At 24.7% G+C, this 16828-nt stretch overlaps 4 protein-coding genes across 6 annotated transcripts; 2 read left to right on the top strand and 2 right to left on the bottom strand.

The window, feature by feature from the left end:
- Positions 1-363: 363 nt before the first annotated feature.
- Positions 364-4088, bottom strand: LOC126899518 (T-complex protein 1 subunit zeta). The gene is made up of 11 exons (XM_050674506.1): positions 3807-4088; positions 3009-3072; positions 2807-2941; positions 2453-2738; positions 2125-2224; positions 1901-2063; positions 1661-1840; positions 1457-1604; positions 1256-1396; positions 1025-1193; positions 364-967 (listed from the first exon to the last, which is right to left on the bottom strand). The coding sequence occupies exons 1-11, from the start codon at positions 3941-3943 to the stop codon at positions 895-897; spliced, it is 1596 nt and encodes a 531-aa protein (XP_050530463.1). The 5' UTR covers positions 3944-4088; the 3' UTR covers positions 364-894.
- A 79-nt stretch (positions 4089-4167) lies between these two features.
- On the top strand, positions 4168-7158 carry LOC126899523 (thioredoxin, mitochondrial-like). Of its 2 annotated transcripts, none has more exons than XM_050674512.1 (5): positions 4168-4278; positions 4760-4836; positions 6563-6656; positions 6754-6877; positions 6932-7158. In XM_050674512.1, the coding sequence occupies exons 2-5, from the start codon at positions 4767-4769 to the stop codon at positions 7070-7072; spliced, it is 429 nt and encodes a 142-aa protein (XP_050530469.1). In that variant the 5' UTR covers positions 4168-4278; positions 4760-4766; the 3' UTR covers positions 7073-7158. The 2 variants fall into 2 exon arrangements, with proteins under 2 accessions (XP_050530469.1, XP_050530468.1); XM_050674511.1 differs by having other exon boundaries at positions 4241-4390.
- A 329-nt stretch (positions 7159-7487) lies between these two features.
- On the bottom strand, positions 7488-9837 carry LOC126899521 (glutamate-rich WD repeat-containing protein 1). Its single transcript, XM_050674510.1, has 8 exons — positions 9585-9837; positions 9333-9466; positions 9125-9274; positions 8800-9052; positions 8568-8736; positions 8331-8499; positions 8099-8266; positions 7488-7679 (listed from the first exon to the last, which is right to left on the bottom strand). The coding sequence occupies exons 1-8, from the start codon at positions 9763-9765 to the stop codon at positions 7542-7544; spliced, it is 1362 nt and encodes a 453-aa protein (XP_050530467.1). The 5' UTR covers positions 9766-9837; the 3' UTR covers positions 7488-7541.
- Positions 9838-9973: 136 nt separating this feature from the next.
- LOC126899519 (inosine-5'-monophosphate dehydrogenase) lies at positions 9974-16794 on the top strand. 2 transcript variants are annotated; one of them, XM_050674507.1, is made up of 10 exons: positions 9974-10267; positions 12236-12284; positions 12540-12641; positions 14391-14519; positions 14589-14744; positions 15292-15579; positions 15649-15739; positions 15798-16037; positions 16247-16403; positions 16463-16794. In XM_050674507.1, the coding sequence occupies exons 1-10, from the start codon at positions 10191-10193 to the stop codon at positions 16710-16712; spliced, it is 1539 nt and encodes a 512-aa protein (XP_050530464.1). In that variant the 5' UTR covers positions 9974-10190; the 3' UTR covers positions 16713-16794. The 2 variants fall into 2 exon arrangements, with proteins under 2 accessions (XP_050530464.1, XP_050530465.1); XM_050674508.1 differs by lacking the exon at positions 12236-12284.
- Positions 16795-16828: the final 34 nt, after the last annotated feature.

Below are 16828 nucleotides of genomic sequence, written 5' to 3'. Positions count from 1 at the left end.
ATAAAAAAAAAAATTTTTTCTTAACTCTCAGTAATTCGAATTTTTTTTTTGCTCTCTCGTTATTTCGAACTATTCAACAATTCGAACTCTCGGTAATTCGAAGTTTTTCGACAGTCCCGCCAACTTCGAATTATCGAGAGTCGACTGTATTTACATATTTTTTTAAAATTTATATAGAAATCTTACAAGATCATAATTATTAACATTAGAATGCCATAAAAAAGAATCATAATTATGAGAATGCATACTTTTACACCACATTCAATAATCTAATTAAATTAAACTTTTTCTATATAATAAATTATTTTAGTAAAAATTATAATAATTCTATACAGAAACAGGTAACAAAATTAAAAATTAGCATTTTTGGTGATGTAACAACATTTAGTATTTTCATTAATTTAAACAAGAATTTTTTAAGAGGTTTTGAATAAAAATTTTGCAACTAAGGAAGTTTTTTTGCCGACCGTATTGACTTAACAGTTGTAGGTATTATTTTATTTGTCAAGTAGTTTATGATTTCTGATGTTATAACAGTAAAATAATAATTTTAGTTCTAAAGACTCTCCAATATTTATTATAAAATTAATAGCCACCTTACTTATTTTATAACTAATTTAATTATTTTTTCATCTTTTAAAGAAGATTAGTCCTTATAATTAATTTATAAGACAAATAATTAGACATGATAAGTAATACTCATGACAATTTATGAACATAGTTTGAGATAAGAAATCATTAATGAAATTAAGTAATTAACTGAAATAAATTGATAATTTAAAAAAAATTGTTTTATAACTAATATTATTTAATTTTGTTACAAAATGAATATTTTCATGAGAAAAGTTAATACATAAAGTTAGTAAATTAGAAAAATAGTGAAATAAGTAATTCTTAGCCCTTTAATGATGACATACCAGCTCTCATAATTTCATCCACTAGCAATAAATTACTGGCAATAATAGTACTAAAAAAAAAAAAGTTAAATAATAAATTTAGAGAAATAATATAAAAATTGACTTACCAAGAATTAAGAATTTGTTTTTTGACACAATAATTGTCAAATATTCCAGCATCTACTGGTTGAAGTACTTCACCACTATCAACATTAACTCCAACAGGTACAGCACTATCCCTAGATTCCTCTTGGAGTTTAACAATCATATCTTGTGCATCAAACCCACTGTTTATTGCTAATACACATTAAATATTAATAAACAATAATACTTGTTAATTTAAAATAAGTATAACTTACCAATAATTTTAGGAATGACTAATAATGCTTCAGCATAGGCTTGAACACCTAAGCGAATTTTACCTTTAATTTCATCTTTGAATTTTTGTAATTCTTGCCATGCGTAAATTTCAAAAGCACCAGCACCAGGAACAACACTGCCTAAAATTAATATTAATTTTAAGGCAACTTTTAATAATAATAATATAAAAAGTAACTTACCATCATCAATAGCATTTTTAATTGCCCTTAAACCATCATGAATAGCATCTTTTATCTGAGTTAATGTGTATTTGTTGGGCCCCTTCATTAATATAGTAACACTTAAAGGATTTTTGCAGTCTTCAACAAATGTATATTTATTCTCGCCCTAAAATGTTTAAGATAGATTATATTAATTTCTTGATTTAAGCTAATTTATCATACCAAAACATATTCATAAACTGAACCAGCATAACCAAGAACATCCTCAGTTAAATCATCAACACTGTTAACAGCTGATCCTCCACAAGCCAAAGCTAGACGTTCCATATTACGTCTTTTAGCACGTCTTAAACCAATAATGCCTTCTTTTGCTAACATATCCAATGAAAATGGATCAATACCCTAAAAAATAAAAAAAATACAAATACAAATGAGCTATCATGTTCAGTTTAAAAAAATTACTTTTTGATTTATGACAACAAATGATTTTCCAGAACCTGGGGGACAAACTTTTCTTTTCAATTCAATGACTTTTTTCACTCTTTGTTCAATAAAATCACGTTCTGCTAAAGCTAACTTTTCTCTTTCTTCAGCAGTTTTGTAAAAGAATCCAGAATTCACTTCACTAATTAATATAAATAATAGATTTAAATTAGTTTCCTTTTCTTATACTAGTGATTATCTACCTTTTTTCATATTCCATACTGACATTACATGTTAAAATATAAGCATTTTCAACCTTTCTGGGCATATCTGGATGTCTTGAACCATGGTCAAGAACAAGTCCTTAAAAATAATAATATATTACTAAAACATGTGATCTATGTTTTTAGTTATGATTATTTTCTTCTTATTATATAAATATTTATAATATAGAAATGTAATACAAGTAATATGTAATATGTCAAATTTGAAATTATATTGTTATAATATATAATAAATAAATAAGACATACATATGAAAATATTCTTACTAAGATTATATTAAGTTAGCAATTTAAAAAACTTTATTTACCTTTGACTAAAGTAGTTTCTGAAGCTGTTTTGTGTTGCATTTCCATTAATTCAATCATATGTAAATCAATACCATCTTTTCTTTGTATACTTAAAACAGCATCAACACACATTTCAGACATTTGATCAGCTAATTTTCTATCAATTTTTGTACGAAGAGAGGTAGAAGCAACATCATAAAGACGTTGACGATCTGGTACACCAATAATTTTGAAATTTTCTAAAAGCTCAAGAGCCTTATCACGTGCTTTGATCATTCCTTCTGTTAAAACTCTTGGATGCACTCCCTAAATAATATATCTTTATAGTGATATTATATCATTAAAATATGCTAATAATTACAATTTCACTCTACCTCAGAAATTAAATTTTCTGCTTGTTTTAATAATTCACCAATAATAATAACAGTAGAAGTAGTACCATCTCCAGTAGCATCATCCATTGCTGTTGAAGCTCTAGCAATCAAACTTGCAGTTGGATGTTGGATTTGCTACAGAATTTAAATTAATTAAATTTAAAAAATATAATATTTAATTTTATTACTAATGAATATATACCATTTCATGTAAGAGTACATTCCCATCTTTTGTAATTTTTATATCACCTGCTCCCGATACAAGCCTGTAAATTCAATAGTATATTTATAATACAAATAAATTTGTCATTTAAAATAATGTTCTATAATTTTATATTTTTAAATATAATAAATATAATTAGAAATCTGACAGATGATATTTTAATTTAAAACTTAGTATATACTTTCTATAATCATTATAAGAGAACATTATTTAAAAATAATCAGTATCAGATTTATGAGGGAAGAGGGATCAAATCACTTAGACACCTCCTAGACATCCATAAATTGTTTTATATAATACTTAGTGTAAGACTGATAAATATTTTAAATAAACTTTATACTTTGATATCACTCCCAGAAAAATGTTGAAAATCTGCCACTAAAAATAATGTAATAGAAAATTAGATTAAATTTGAATATTTTTCTTGAAGGAGGTTATATCATAACTCAGAAATTTGAATCGGAAGAGCTTTTATAAAAATGAAATACTTTTAAAAATACAAATCAAAATAATATAATTTTATATTTAAATTTACATAACTATCATATATTATTTAACTAATAAAAGCAAGTCCTATCAATTATTAAGATCATATCCAATTATATCTCATATAGTAGCTTCTAAGTTCTGTATTTTAATTTTATATTGTTTAAAAACTAACCTATAAACACTTAGAATTACTCATTGCAGATGGGATTCAAAACACTGACATTTTTTTTACAAATCTATATACTTAAAGGTTTATATATTGCAATAATTATTTACAGCTTAACTTACATTTTCATTGTTCCTTTTGGACCTAAATTGGTCTTCATAACATCTTGAATACCTTTTGCAGCTGAAATATTAACAGCTAAAGCTTGTGCTGCGCGGGCAAATTCGGCTTTTGGGTTTAATAAGCTGATTGCAGCCATTTTAATATACTTTCACTTATGAAAATTATAAATAATAAATTCTTACTTGACTGAAAATAATCAAACAAATTAGGTTTACTAAATTTAAACCGATAACCTCGTGTAAAGATTTTCAAGTTACTTGGCACTCATTAGTCTAGGGTCTCACAATGTGAGCATGCGCATTAAATGTTCAATGTTTAGGAATTGTGATTGAAGGACTTTTCAAATTTAAGATGATATCAGAAAAATTTTGATAAGTAGTATCATGTTCCATATAAAAATTTTAATACATAAAGCCGGCTTAACAATCCATTTGAGTACTCAAATACATAATCTCATAAAAAATAATTTTCGTAAGTTCGATATTTTATTGCCCATATAAATTAGCATATATTTGAAAACTTCTTACTTATGTTTCTCGAAAAAAAAAGTCTGTAACTGAAGCCCAAAAATGATAAAAAAAATGTAATATTTTATTCTTCAGTATTAATATGTCAGTTCTTTAATTTTATTATTTTATAAAACTAGAACTTACAAGCCAACCTACTTATAGATCACATTTTTTTTTAGAATTAAATAGAATGAAAAACAAAAAAAATATTTCATGGTTTTCAATAATTATTGAATGTTTAATAAATGTTTTAAAATAAAACAATATCTGATTGTTGTGTAACAAATATACAATAATAAAAATTGTTTTATAATTATAAGTACAAGATTGAAGTTATTTTATATACTTTATAGACGTTGAGTTATACATTTTTAAAAACGGACTTAATTAAATAATATAAAACACATTTGATTTTAACTTGAGTTTTTGTTTTATTTATTTAGGACTAAAATGATGTTTATGAATTATATTTCCAAACCCGTTGCAAATTCTTTCAAGCGTGCTTTAAGTTTTTCTCCTAGTAAGTAATTTGCAATTTATTATTATTTTTTTTTAAATTGATAACAGTCTTAGAAACTCGCAAGAAAGGTTGACCCTCTGTTCCTGCAAAATTATTTTATAAATATCTTTTATAGACTTGTATAGTTAGCTAATTAAATTAGCCTAATTTTATAAAATTTAATATGCATAGATTTATTTAAGATAGAACTTAAATATGTAAATTCTTTTACAATAATATATTAACGTATGAAAAATATACTGAATAATATGTATATATATATATAAGGAGAGAGGAATTAGAGGCTGTGAAATATTTAACTAACTTATAAAATAGAAAATTATTAAAATGACTGGTCGATATCAACTTTTGAACCAGTGCACTGGAGGATATTCATAAATTAGCACCTTAGTTGGATATCTTAATTATGTCATTTTCTATTTTATAAGTTAGTTTAATATGTATGTTGCCATTTAAAAAAATTAAGTTGTTACTCATATAAGTTATAAGGGATGGATCGAAGAATTATTTTAACAGATACATGGAAATACATGTGTAATTTAAAAAATCCAAAAAAAAGTTATTTAAAAAATATATTCTATTATGAGAAATCGAGTGGTTAATATTAAAAAAATTATTTGTATATATATATATAATTATAAATGGGATTTATAATTCCAATTATGTGATCTCTAACTTAATCTAATGATAAAAACAATAATTAAAATGTGTATACATAAATATTTATAAATTTAAACCAAGTCATATGGTTTGAATGAGTTAAATGTCTTAAATCATTGCAATTTTCTAATAGTTGGATTGTCAATAAATTTTCCAACATTGTTATATCCTTTTGTATGAGTTGAGTTACAGCATACAACATCATATCAAAATGAATTTACATAATTTCTATTAAAATTAATTTTCTACAACAATGGTACAAGGGAGGTATTTTGACTGTGTTGTACAACCTCTATGATACATTTACTAAAACAGTCTTACAATTGAATTCCATAGTTCCAAATAGGTTTTATGATCACAATTTATAATAGATATTTCTTCTCTAGTAGCTCAGAATGTTTTCCAATTAACCAATAAATTGTGCAATTTTTCTTTCATTTCAAACGTACATAGTGTTTCTAATTAAAGCGACAGTAAAGGTGGATTTCCAGATATTTAGATGAATTTTTTGTGTGATTGTTTACTGATTCAGTAATATTGGAATGTGAGGGGTTTTTTGTAAATTAAAATTTATGTGTACTAATTTTTTACTATTCATCTTAATCTTCCATTTTATCCTTGTAGAAATGTTGTTGGTTACTTGAATTTGAATAATAGCTATCCATTGATTTTTGTGAGAATTAAGTGTTGTATAAAACAATAATTGAGTTAATGCTAGTCAAAATATCGCCTGTGTAAAGTAAGAACAAGATAAAGACAAAACACTATCTTGTATCTTGAGTTGATATTTTTCTAGTCTGTTAAAGTTTCTTCATGCGTGACATTGTCTTTTAGTCAAGCAAGACTCATGTAATGTACACCATAAGTTTGGTAATTATTCGCTTAAAATTATGAGCAAACCTTTGTGTCAGATTTTATTGAAAATCTAAATTATATTAAGAAATACTCCACAACATTATTTTTTATCTTCAAACACGTTATTTATGTTTTTGATACAATTATTTGGTCTATTATATACTAGAATATGAGCTTCAATTTCACTATGTACTTTTTAAACATTTTTTAGTTTGTCAGAGAATACTTAAAATACAAGATAAAGAAGACTTTGATCAACATGTAAATAACTGTAAAGTTCCAGTTATTGTTGACTTTTTTGCAACGTATGTATTTTATTTCTACAGCTGCATTATATAACTCTTACAGCTAGAAAAATAATTAAAGATTTAGAACTTAAGAAAATTATTTATGAATTTATAGATGGTGTGGACCTTGTAAAATTTTGCAACCTCTCATTGAAAACATAGTGGATGAGCAAAATGGTAAAATACACTTATTAAAGGTGGATATTGATGATCATGCTGAAATCGCTATGGATTTTGGAGTAACATTTTGCTTTAATTTTACAAATTTTTATTTATTATACATTTTTTTACAGATATCTGTGGTACCAGTACTGGTATCAATGATAGATGGAAAGGTTAAATCAAAAATTATTGGTTCACAAGATGAAGACCAATTAAGAAATTTTGTTACTAAATTAATTGAAGAAAGTAATGTTCAAAAAGAAAAACTTTAACTTAACTTTATACTTAAAATTCCATAATTGTTAGTAGTTTACTAGATATTGATATAAATACATTTTGTTCTTTTTTAGATATTTAATTTTGTGTATAATTTAAATAAAAATTTTTCTTATTATTCAAGCCAAAAAAAAACATTTGGTATTATACTAAAAGTAATTATATATGGGCTAGTATAAATATCTTAATTACGTTCAGTGGCCTCAGAAGACACTACTATTTTCATTCCATGATTAAAAGATAACTTTTTGCATTTTATTGTTATCATATTGTTATGGTAATGATAACACTAATCAAAGATGAAGTGCAAATTTAAAAATTCGATAAATTCTAAATTTTAATTTAGACTTATTTAGCTTCTAAAAAAGAAAAATTAATACTAAAAATTTGATGGCAAAAAAAAAACAATAATTGTTTTTTTTCTAAATTATTTAGAAAATAAATGTTATATTTTTTTAATTATTTTTATACACTTATGGTTCTAAAAACATTAAATCCTGATTGAGCTGTACTAATAAGTACACCAGTAACTTGTGGATGCCAATGCAGCTCTTTTATATGTTCTTGTCCTTGGTGAATGAATAAGAGTTGTGGTGGGATTTCCTAAAACAAAGGAAACAAATTTTATAAATTTGAAATATTTCAATGCATTAGAGAAGAACAAAAACAATTGTTAATTCAGTGTTTATAATATTCAAATGGCAATAAAATATATTTCATACTAAGAAAAATATTAGACTATTTAACAAAAGGCAGAGCTTCTAGATATCACATTATTTAACAATAAAATGATGTGTTCCATCAAATATTTTAAGTTAGTTTTTGGACAAACATTATTATTGAATAAATTCAATAATTTAATTATTATATATAATATTATAATTCAATAATTTTCACTTAATAAGATTAGATCTTATCAAGTGAAAAGCATAAAAAGTTGCATATTTATTTTATAGCTTTTATAAGATATTTCAAATTAAGGTTTTATTACATTCATAATATCTTATCATTAAGATTTTTACCTTAATATCATCCTGCTCATTAGTAGTATCTCTCTCAACAGCTAAATCCCAAATGGCTATTTGGTGATCATCACCACCAGAAGCAAATACAGAACTATCATCTGGGTTCCATTCAACTGTTGTGATAGCACTTGTATGGTGTTTAAAAGTAGCTAAATCTTTACCTTTCTAGAATTATGTATGATTAAAGGATAGAAAAAAAAATGATGGAAAACTTAACATTAAATTTTACTTTAAACTGCCTTAAATCCCAAATCATTAATTTTCCATCATCGCCTCCAGAAACAATTAATGGTTCTTTTTTATTCCAATTGATAACATTTATATCATTATCATGTGCATCAACTATGGTCAACATGTTAGCTTTATTGGGCGCTAGTCGCGTATCCCATATTCTTAATCTAAACAACAATATAAGTTAAATCAACTTAAAATGTGACAATTACTTGATAATTAAAGAATGACTAACGATCGATCAACAGAACATGATGCTATGACATTAGGTTCATTAGGGGACCATTGTAGATCTTCAACAGATTCTTTATGACCTTCCAATGATCTTAAATCTACAGTCCAACTGCCCTCACTAGGCTTCCAAATATGTATATTACCTTTACAATCACCACTAGCCAAAACACCTTAAATTATATAATTTGGTTAAAAAATGGTTAAAAAATTACATTTATTTTTTAAAACTTTACCTAGAGTAGTATCTGACCAATCTAAAGCATAACCTTCATCTCGATGACCTGAGAACGAATGTAATGGTTTGTGTTCTACCAATGTTCTTTTAGGAGCTTGTTTACCATGTTTCTTCTTTTTTTCTACACTTCCAATTTTTCGATTTCTTTTAGCTTTTTCAACATCTTTCAACTTAGTATTGAGATCATACATATTAACAACTCCTCTTTCAGACCAAACTGCACCAAAGACTTTTCCATTAACTGCTGTACTCTAGAAAATATTAAAAATTTATAATTAGAAAAACTTCTTATTAGATTTAAATGATTTCAATTTTCAGCATACTCGAATCCGATTAATGGTACCAAAATGTGGTAATGCTGATACTTGCAAAACTGGTTGATCATTTGATTCTTCATCACTACTATCTGATTCAACATCAGAATCTTCCGATGAGCTACTCTCATCCTTTTTTATAGCATTTAAATTTGATAACTAAAAAAATAAGAATAAGTTACATAAAACCAAGTATTTAATCGTAACTTAATAATACCTTCATAACAATAACACAATTATCCTTGGGTTTTTCGGCTTGACTGCCAGCCACTAAGTACATAGTGTGTGGAAAAATATTACGATTAGAACCTAAATCATCTGCTATTACATCAAAACTCAAACAAGGTAAACCTAAAATACAAAATAATCAAGATATAAAATTAGCTACAATTATTTAAATGATATTATATCTAATAAAACTAAAATTTTAAGTTCTTTGTTTTTTTTTTAAGTAATTAACAAATCTTACCTGAATCAACATCATGAAGCATGTGATATGCAGAAGGATCAAAAACTAAAGATTCCTCTTCATTCATTTGATGACCAGGTAAATAAACTTGTCTTGGTCCTTTTTCTGTTGTCATATCTCGATCTTCCATCATAGACTCCTGTTCATCTTGATCTTCCATAGAAGCTTCCTGATCATCCATTTTTAACTAAAAATTTTTATTACACTACTAACGTCGAGATTTATTTAAGAAAAACACCATGTGGTGATTATCAATTAGTTAATGATGATAAGCACCTTACCATAAATTGATAAAAATGATACCAAGTAACCCATCACAAGCTACCATAGTTATTAAGTTAGTTCATCTACATTTATGTTAGATTTTTAGTAGAAGGTACGTCGTTTTGCTATCTTTTATAACTTGCCGAGTGTCGGAAAAGTTTGTCACTCGCTGTTGTCAATAAAATAACTCGTTCAGTTAGCTCCTGCTGAGTGTTTGTTGAGGAGCTCGCTGTACGTGAAGTAACGATATTTGCCGCCAACACATATTTAACACGTGCTTTTTTTTATTAGTCGGGGATTTTTCAATTTTTATTATTATTGTATTTTGTACAATTCATTGAAATGCCTTCTGGAGATATTATTCAAGACGGCCTCTCAGCTGAAGAATTGTTCAAATCCGGCGAAGGCCTTACCTACAAGTATGCTTATATTTAATCAGTTTTCATAATTAGGCAATTTTAAGTAAATCCACTATATTTCATGTGTAGTATGCAAAAACTTGTTTCAACTATTAATAAAAAGCGATTTAATTTTAATGTATTAAATTTTCCTAATTACATTTTGGTTTTTTTTGTCAAATTTATAAAATTTCCTAGATTAATCTGTTATAGATGAATTATTGAAATAAAACTTTAAATATTATAACATAATAAATATTTTGAAAATTAAATATATTTCATGAATAATGTACAATTTAAAAGATTCAACAAAAGAGTTAACCTATTTCACTAGTTTTTCAGCTGTTTATGCCTAGTGCTACCATAATTTAAATACTTTATAAAATGTTTAAAACAGTTTAGTCTTATAAATTTTTTTTTTTTATGTTAAAAATTTCTATCAAATATAAATTTCATTTGTTATTAAAAATCACAAGTTAAACAACTAATATCTTACTTTTCAAAAAAACTAAGTCAAATTTTATCTCACTTGATCAAAAAAAAAAAAATTGCTTGCTTAAGACTTAATTAAGAATAAACTGTAGCATAAAATCATGCAATTATCATTAAAAACATTTTAAATTTTGATTATTATTACAAGCTAATAACTGGGAAATCCCAATTTATTTTTTATTAATATTAATCTTTTCATGATGGCTACAAAAATATATTTAAGCCTATTTTTTAGTATTTTGAATAATTACATACAGATACAGACATTTTAATATTATAAATGGCGCATATAGACAATGACTAATTAGTTATATACTTTATAAAATTAAAGGTGATCTTTCTGTATTGATTTTTTATACTTAACAAACAATCTTACTTTTGAATATAATTTAAATTTTTTTCCATTTGTAAGGCTTTGTTTTATTATAACAATTTTATGTCTAAAGTCTAAGTCAACATATTGTGTACAAAATATTTACTTACTCAAATGAATAATAACTTTACATTCAATAGTGCTTATTTAATAGATATAAAATAATCAAACACATATATACAAGCTCTAGAATTACTAGTAAATATCTTAAATATATATTTGATTATCCATAAAAGATAATTTGTTGTAATATCAAAGTTTAATAAATTACTTCACAGTGTATACATTTTGTTTGCAACAAAATAAATTATATCATTTGCAAATGTTGATAGTATTCAAAGCCTTTTAATAAATATATTTTTCTATTGTTAAAAACATGGATTAGTTATAATATATTTATAATTATGAGTGTTTTTTCATTATATAACCATAAAAATAAAATATATATGTATAGGTCATTTGAACAATAGTGTATGTTTTATCAGAGTATTATTATTGAACTTATGACAGCTTAACATACCATTATTTAATAGTTTAAAATAAAAATATTATATTTTTAAAAATAATATTAAAAAAAGAATAATTATTAAATCAAAAGTTATAAGAATTGTCAATTAGATCTGTTCCACTGTGTTTATATACATATATATGCTTTTGTTTTGTGGCATAATGACTTAATTATATATTTTTTGGTAAAAAAACTTAAATAATTACAATATATGAATATCAAAATGTTGAAAGATTGTAAGCTTAATGTTTATTTTTTAGCTAGTTAAAAATAACCATCTTAAACTGACTTCAGAAGATTTTCAATGCCTAGAAAGTTATAATGAAGTTTTATTTATTATTTATATAAATTTTTATATTTGAATCAGAGTTCCATCAAATACCTATTTTGTTCTATCATTCAATTGTAAGAAAGCTTAGAACACAATTTTTGTCATAAAGTTGTAATTATTTATAAGATCTTAAAATTAATGATGTTAACATAGCTTAATATTAATAAAAAATAAAAACAAACCAAACCTTTAATTTTTATTATAAAGAAGTGAACCTAATTATATAAGTACTTAGCTTGTGTATCATTTATTTCTAATGTAATAGTGTATAACAATAATTTTCAGTGATTTCATATTATTGCCTGGATACATTGATTTTGTTGCCCAAGATGTTGTAAGTATTCATTATTCTTTTATTATGTAATGTATTACCTAACTGAATGAAATCATATTAAGGCTTTTAAATCTAATTAAGATTTGCATAAATTAGATTAAATGAAAACAATTTTACCATCATATGATAAAAATATAAGAAATATATTTTTAATGTTAAAATTTTATAAATTTCCACAATCATTGTTTCTTTTGTAAATTTTTAATCAATATTAGGTTGACTTAAAAATTATTTTATAACAAATTTTGTTTTTAGGACTTATCTTCTCCTTTAACCAAAAAAATTACTCTACAAGCACCCTTAGTTTCTTCTCCAATGGACACTGTAACAGAATCAGAAATGGCAATTGCTATGGCTGTAAGTAATAATATAAATCTGAAGTATTAAGTATTCTGAGATAAATTTGAAAAGTTATATTGCCAAAAAATTTTTGTTAAATTTGTCAATGGTTATGAAAATTCAGTAAAATAATTTGAAATAATATATTGTTTAATATCAGGTTTTGCTCAAAGCAAATTGAGTACTACTCTATGTTTTTGGATTAATCTAGTAATGGTTGCAAGGCCACTTCTGAAAATCTTAAAATTTTAAGTACATCTTCTCTAACTTCTAATTAAAAATGGTAGCACAGTGGGATTGCTGTACAGTATGAACGTGGTATAGTTGGGACAAGTATAGATGATATCTGACAATGATTAAAATCATTATTATAGAAAAGCTTCGATGCATATCTGTAATACATAGTGTTTAATTTTAAGAAATTAGTGGATTATTCCAAAAGAAAATAATGAGAACAATAGAAACCTATTTCCTCACTTACTGAATACTCAATTTAGTATAATACCTCTATCAAGTTAAAAAAAATTAAAATTAATTTTTCAATTATATATAACTTATAACACCAAAGTTTTATCTTCACTATCATAAATTAAGAGCAAGACTCATTATCTTAGAAACTGTTAAAAATTTTAAAATATAAGGAAAATGCTTTATAATTAAAAAAATTGTACAATTATATGTAGTTAAATCATTTTTTTCATCCCTTTAGGAGTAAAATAATGAAACATTAATATTATATAGTGAGTACGCTTACTCTTAGTTTTATGATACTTGAGAAAATAAACATTGGAGGTGGTCGTGTAACCATGTTTGAATGATTAGTCATGGCATGGGTTGACCTTTCTTCAATATTCAGAACTTGAGTCTTTAAACTCATGAAATTAACTTGTAAGTTACAAAAAATAATACTTTATTTTATTTATGGTTTTAGTTGGTAATTTATGTGGTATCAATTTTTTAATTGTAAAAATTGGAATTAGTGAATTTTTAATGACATTTAAAAATATTTTCAGAAGTTTATGAGTCAAGTATAGCTTTTTTAAATAAAGATAATTTAAGAGTTGATAGGTCTCTAGAATTCCTTCAACTAGCATCATAATACTGAATATCTGTACCTTACTTTGTTCAACTTACGGTAACATATTTTGTGTTCTTTGTGTATAATAGAGAAAATATTTAAAAAAAAAAAAAAGGTTATAAATAGATAAATGTTAAGAGTAATTTATTATAAAAGTATAGGAAAAGTCTTACACAATTACATGTTTTAAGAAAATAATTAACTATGTTTTCAAAATATCTGTTGTTACATTTATTATTATTTTTATTAGTGATGGGAAATATCGAATAGTAACTATTAAACTATTCGATAGTTGTACACTATTTAAACTATTTGATAGTCATTCTAAAACTATTCGAATAGTAAAAATATTGGATAGTTACAAAATATATTCGAATAGTTAATTAATAGTTTAAAATATTTAAAAATGCCCATCACTAATTATTACTATTATTAATTGTATAATAATTTATTTTGAGTATTTGTTAATTATCTTCTTATAATAATTAAATGTACTGAATACAAATTTTAAGTGGAACTATTCAAATAGTTTTTAAACTATTCGATAGTTTATGCTAAAAATAAACTATTTGGTTGTATAAAAACAATTCGAATAGTTATTCGATAATTTTATAAAACTATCAAATACTATTCGATAGTTTAAAATATTTGAAAATGTCCATCATTAATTTTTATGTAATTGAATGAAGCTTTGCGGTGGAATCGGTATTATTCATCACAATTGTTTACCAAGTTATCAAGCTAATGAAGTATCTAAAGTGAAAAAATACAAACATGGTTTTATTCGTAATCCTGTAGTAATATCACCTGATATTTTAGTAAGAACAAGCATCATTTTTCATTTACTTGTAGTTTAGTCAAATTTCAATTATGTGTTTTATACTTAGGTATCAGAAGTTTTTCTATTAAAAGATGAACATGGCTTTTGTGGCTTTCCAGTAACAGAAAATGGAAAATTGGGTGGTAAATTAGTTGGTATTGTTACATCTAGAGATATTGATTTTTTGGAAGGATCTGAACAATTAAGACAACCAGTCAGCATAGTATGTAACTCAATAATTTAATTTTTAGTTTAATTTTAATGCTAAAATAAATTTTTTTTTATTTATTAGTAGGATTTTGAGTGGACTAAATTTATTCAACTTTAAAAATCAATTTATTTTCTTTGGATAATTGTTTAATCATTTGAAATAAAGTAATTAAGTAAACTAAAAATTATAATATTCTCAGCTTATAATTAAATTGCACTATAATTTAAAAAGAAAAAAGAAAATGCTTCCTTCTTCTAGTCTTGGTATAATAATTTACTACATAGGCTAAAATAACCATTAAGCATATTTTTATTTAGTTCATTATCAGTGTTAATTATCATGTATAGTGAAAAGTATGACATAGTCTTAATTTTCGTTAAAATATAAAACAAATTTTAACAAATGCTTAAGGCTTACAAATAACCCTGATCCTTTCCCCATTATTAATTTAGAAATCTTATTGTATTTACTGAATTTTCTTAATGTTCAAATATATAGAAGTAAGAAATGCCAAAAAAATTAAATCATTGTATAAAAAAAAATACTTTTAATTTTTTAGATCATGACCAAATTAGAAAATATTATTTCGGCCCAATCAGGTGTAACTCTTGAACAAGCCAATAGTCTATTAGAAAACTCTAAGAAAGGAAAATTACCTATTGTTAATGAAAATGGAGAATTAGTTGCGTTAATAGCTCGAACAGATTTGAAAAAATCTCGTAACTTTCCAAAAGCTTCTAAAGATGAAAACAAACAGCTTTTGGTAGGTGCTGCAATTGGAACTCGAGAAGAGGATAAAGAAAGATTACATTTACTTCATCAAGCAGGAGCAGATGTGATTGTTTTGGTAAAATCATAATTTTTTTTTTTTAGACATAAATTTCTTTAATTTCTTTATTTAAAATTAAATATGTAGGATTCTTCTCAAGGAAATTCAATTTTCCAAGTAGAAATGATAAAATATATCAAAAAAAACTTACCAGAATTACAAGTTATTGGTGGAAATGGTAAAATGTTAACTTTTATCCATTGAATTCATTGTTAATTTTTTTATATTTTTATTAGTTGTTACTATGTCTCAAGCAAAAACCCTTATAGAAGCTGGTGTTGATGGTTTGAGAGTAGGAATGGGTTGTGGATCAATATGCACTACCCAAGAAGTGATGGCAGTTGGTCGAGCTCAAGGAACTGCTATATATAGAGTTGCTCAATATGCATCTCAATTTGGTGTACCAGTTATTGGTGATGGTGGGATTCAGTCAATTGGTCATATAATTAAATCACTTTCCATTGGAGCGTCTACAGGTAAATTAAGTTAACTTTTTTACTTAAACTTTTAAAACTCATTTAAATTTAAATTAATAATTTTACATTATTTATATAAATTTTAAAAATCTTGTTGAGTTTATCATTTAATTATACCTCAATTATACATTGTTATATCAATGATTATACAATTATATAATACAATACTGTTGATTATCCAAATTTTACAAAAAAATTCATTGTTTTAGTAATGATGGGTTCAATGTTAGCTGGAACTTCAGAAGCACCTGGTGAATATTTCTTTTCAGATGGTGTAAGATTAAAGAAATATAGAGGAATGGGAAGTTTAGAAGCCATGAATAGAAAAGATGCTAAAGGATCAGCATTAAATAGATATTTTCATAGGTAAATTTCAGTTTTTTTAGCATTTTAAGCAATTGTTTAAAAATCATCTTTTTATTTAGTGAAAAAGATTCATTGAAAGTGGCTCAAGGTGTTAGTGGTGCTATTGTAGATAAGGGTTCAGTGTTACGATTTTTACCTTACATTCAGTGTGGTTTAAGACATAGTTGTCAAGACATTGGAACCAGATCAATTAAGAATCTTAGAAATATGATGACATTAGGACAATTAAGATTTGAAAAACGTACACAATCTGCCCAACTTGAAGGCAATGTTCATAGTTTATTCTCATATGAAAAAAGATTATTTTAAACTATATCTTTATGAAATTTTTTGTTATTTACCAAATCATTTTTATTTTATATAAAATATATTACATCATGTATAAAAAATATATATTTATTGTTGAACTGATATTTCTGTATCAG

The sequence above is a fragment of the Daktulosphaira vitifoliae genome, unplaced genomic scaffold (assembly GCF_025091365.1).
Source record: "Daktulosphaira vitifoliae isolate Bord-2020 unplaced genomic scaffold, ASM2509136v1 Scaffold_2, whole genome shotgun sequence".
NCBI classification, from domain to species: domain Eukaryota; kingdom Metazoa; phylum Arthropoda; class Insecta; order Hemiptera; family Phylloxeridae; genus Daktulosphaira; species Daktulosphaira vitifoliae.
Note: the sequence above shows the minus strand (reverse complement) of the source record. Positions and strands in the feature narration are given on the sequence as shown.

Excerpts from the sequence above, each read along its gene's own strand:
- LOC126899523 (XM_050674511.1), top strand. Across the intron at positions 4,837-6,562 it reads TGCTTTAAGTTTTTCTCCTA|TTTGTCAGAGAATACTTAAA; the intron begins GTAAGTAATTTG and ends AACATTTTTTAG. Across the intron at positions 6,878-6,931 it reads AAATCGCTATGGATTTTGGA|ATATCTGTGGTACCAGTACT; the intron begins GTAACATTTTGC and ends ATTTTTTTACAG.
- LOC126899519 (XM_050674507.1), top strand. The coding sequence starts at position 10,191 with ATGCCTTCTGGAGATATTATTCAAGACGGCCTCTCAGCTGAAGAATTG. Across the intron at positions 14,745-15,291 it reads TAAGACAACCAGTCAGCATA|ATCATGACCAAATTAGAAAA; the intron begins GTATGTAACTCA and ends TTAATTTTTTAG. Across the intron at positions 16,038-16,246 it reads TTCCATTGGAGCGTCTACAG|TAATGATGGGTTCAATGTTA; the intron begins GTAAATTAAGTT and ends TCATTGTTTTAG.
- LOC126899521 (XM_050674510.1), bottom strand. The coding sequence starts at position 9,765 with ATGGATGATCAGGAAGCTTCTATGGAAGATCAAGATGAACAGGAGTCT. Across the intron at positions 9,467-9,584 it reads GCTTCATGATGTTGATTCAG|GTTTACCTTGTTTGAGTTTT; the intron begins GTAAGATTTGTT and ends TTTGTATTTTAG. Across the intron at positions 8,267-8,330 it reads GGGATTTAAGGCAGTTTAAA|AAAGGTAAAGATTTAGCTAC; the intron begins GTAAAATTTAAT and ends ACATAATTCTAG.
- LOC126899518 (XM_050674506.1), bottom strand. The coding sequence starts at position 3,943 with ATGGCTGCAATCAGCTTATTAAACCCAAAAGCCGAATTTGCCCGCGCA. Across the intron at positions 1,841-1,900 it reads TTGTTGTCATAAATCAAAAA|GGTATTGATCCATTTTCATT; the intron begins GTAATTTTTTTA and ends TTTATTTTTTAG. Across the intron at positions 968-1,024 it reads AAACAAATTCTTAATTCTTG|TACTATTATTGCCAGTAATT; the intron begins GTAAGTCAATTT and ends TTTTTTTTTTAG.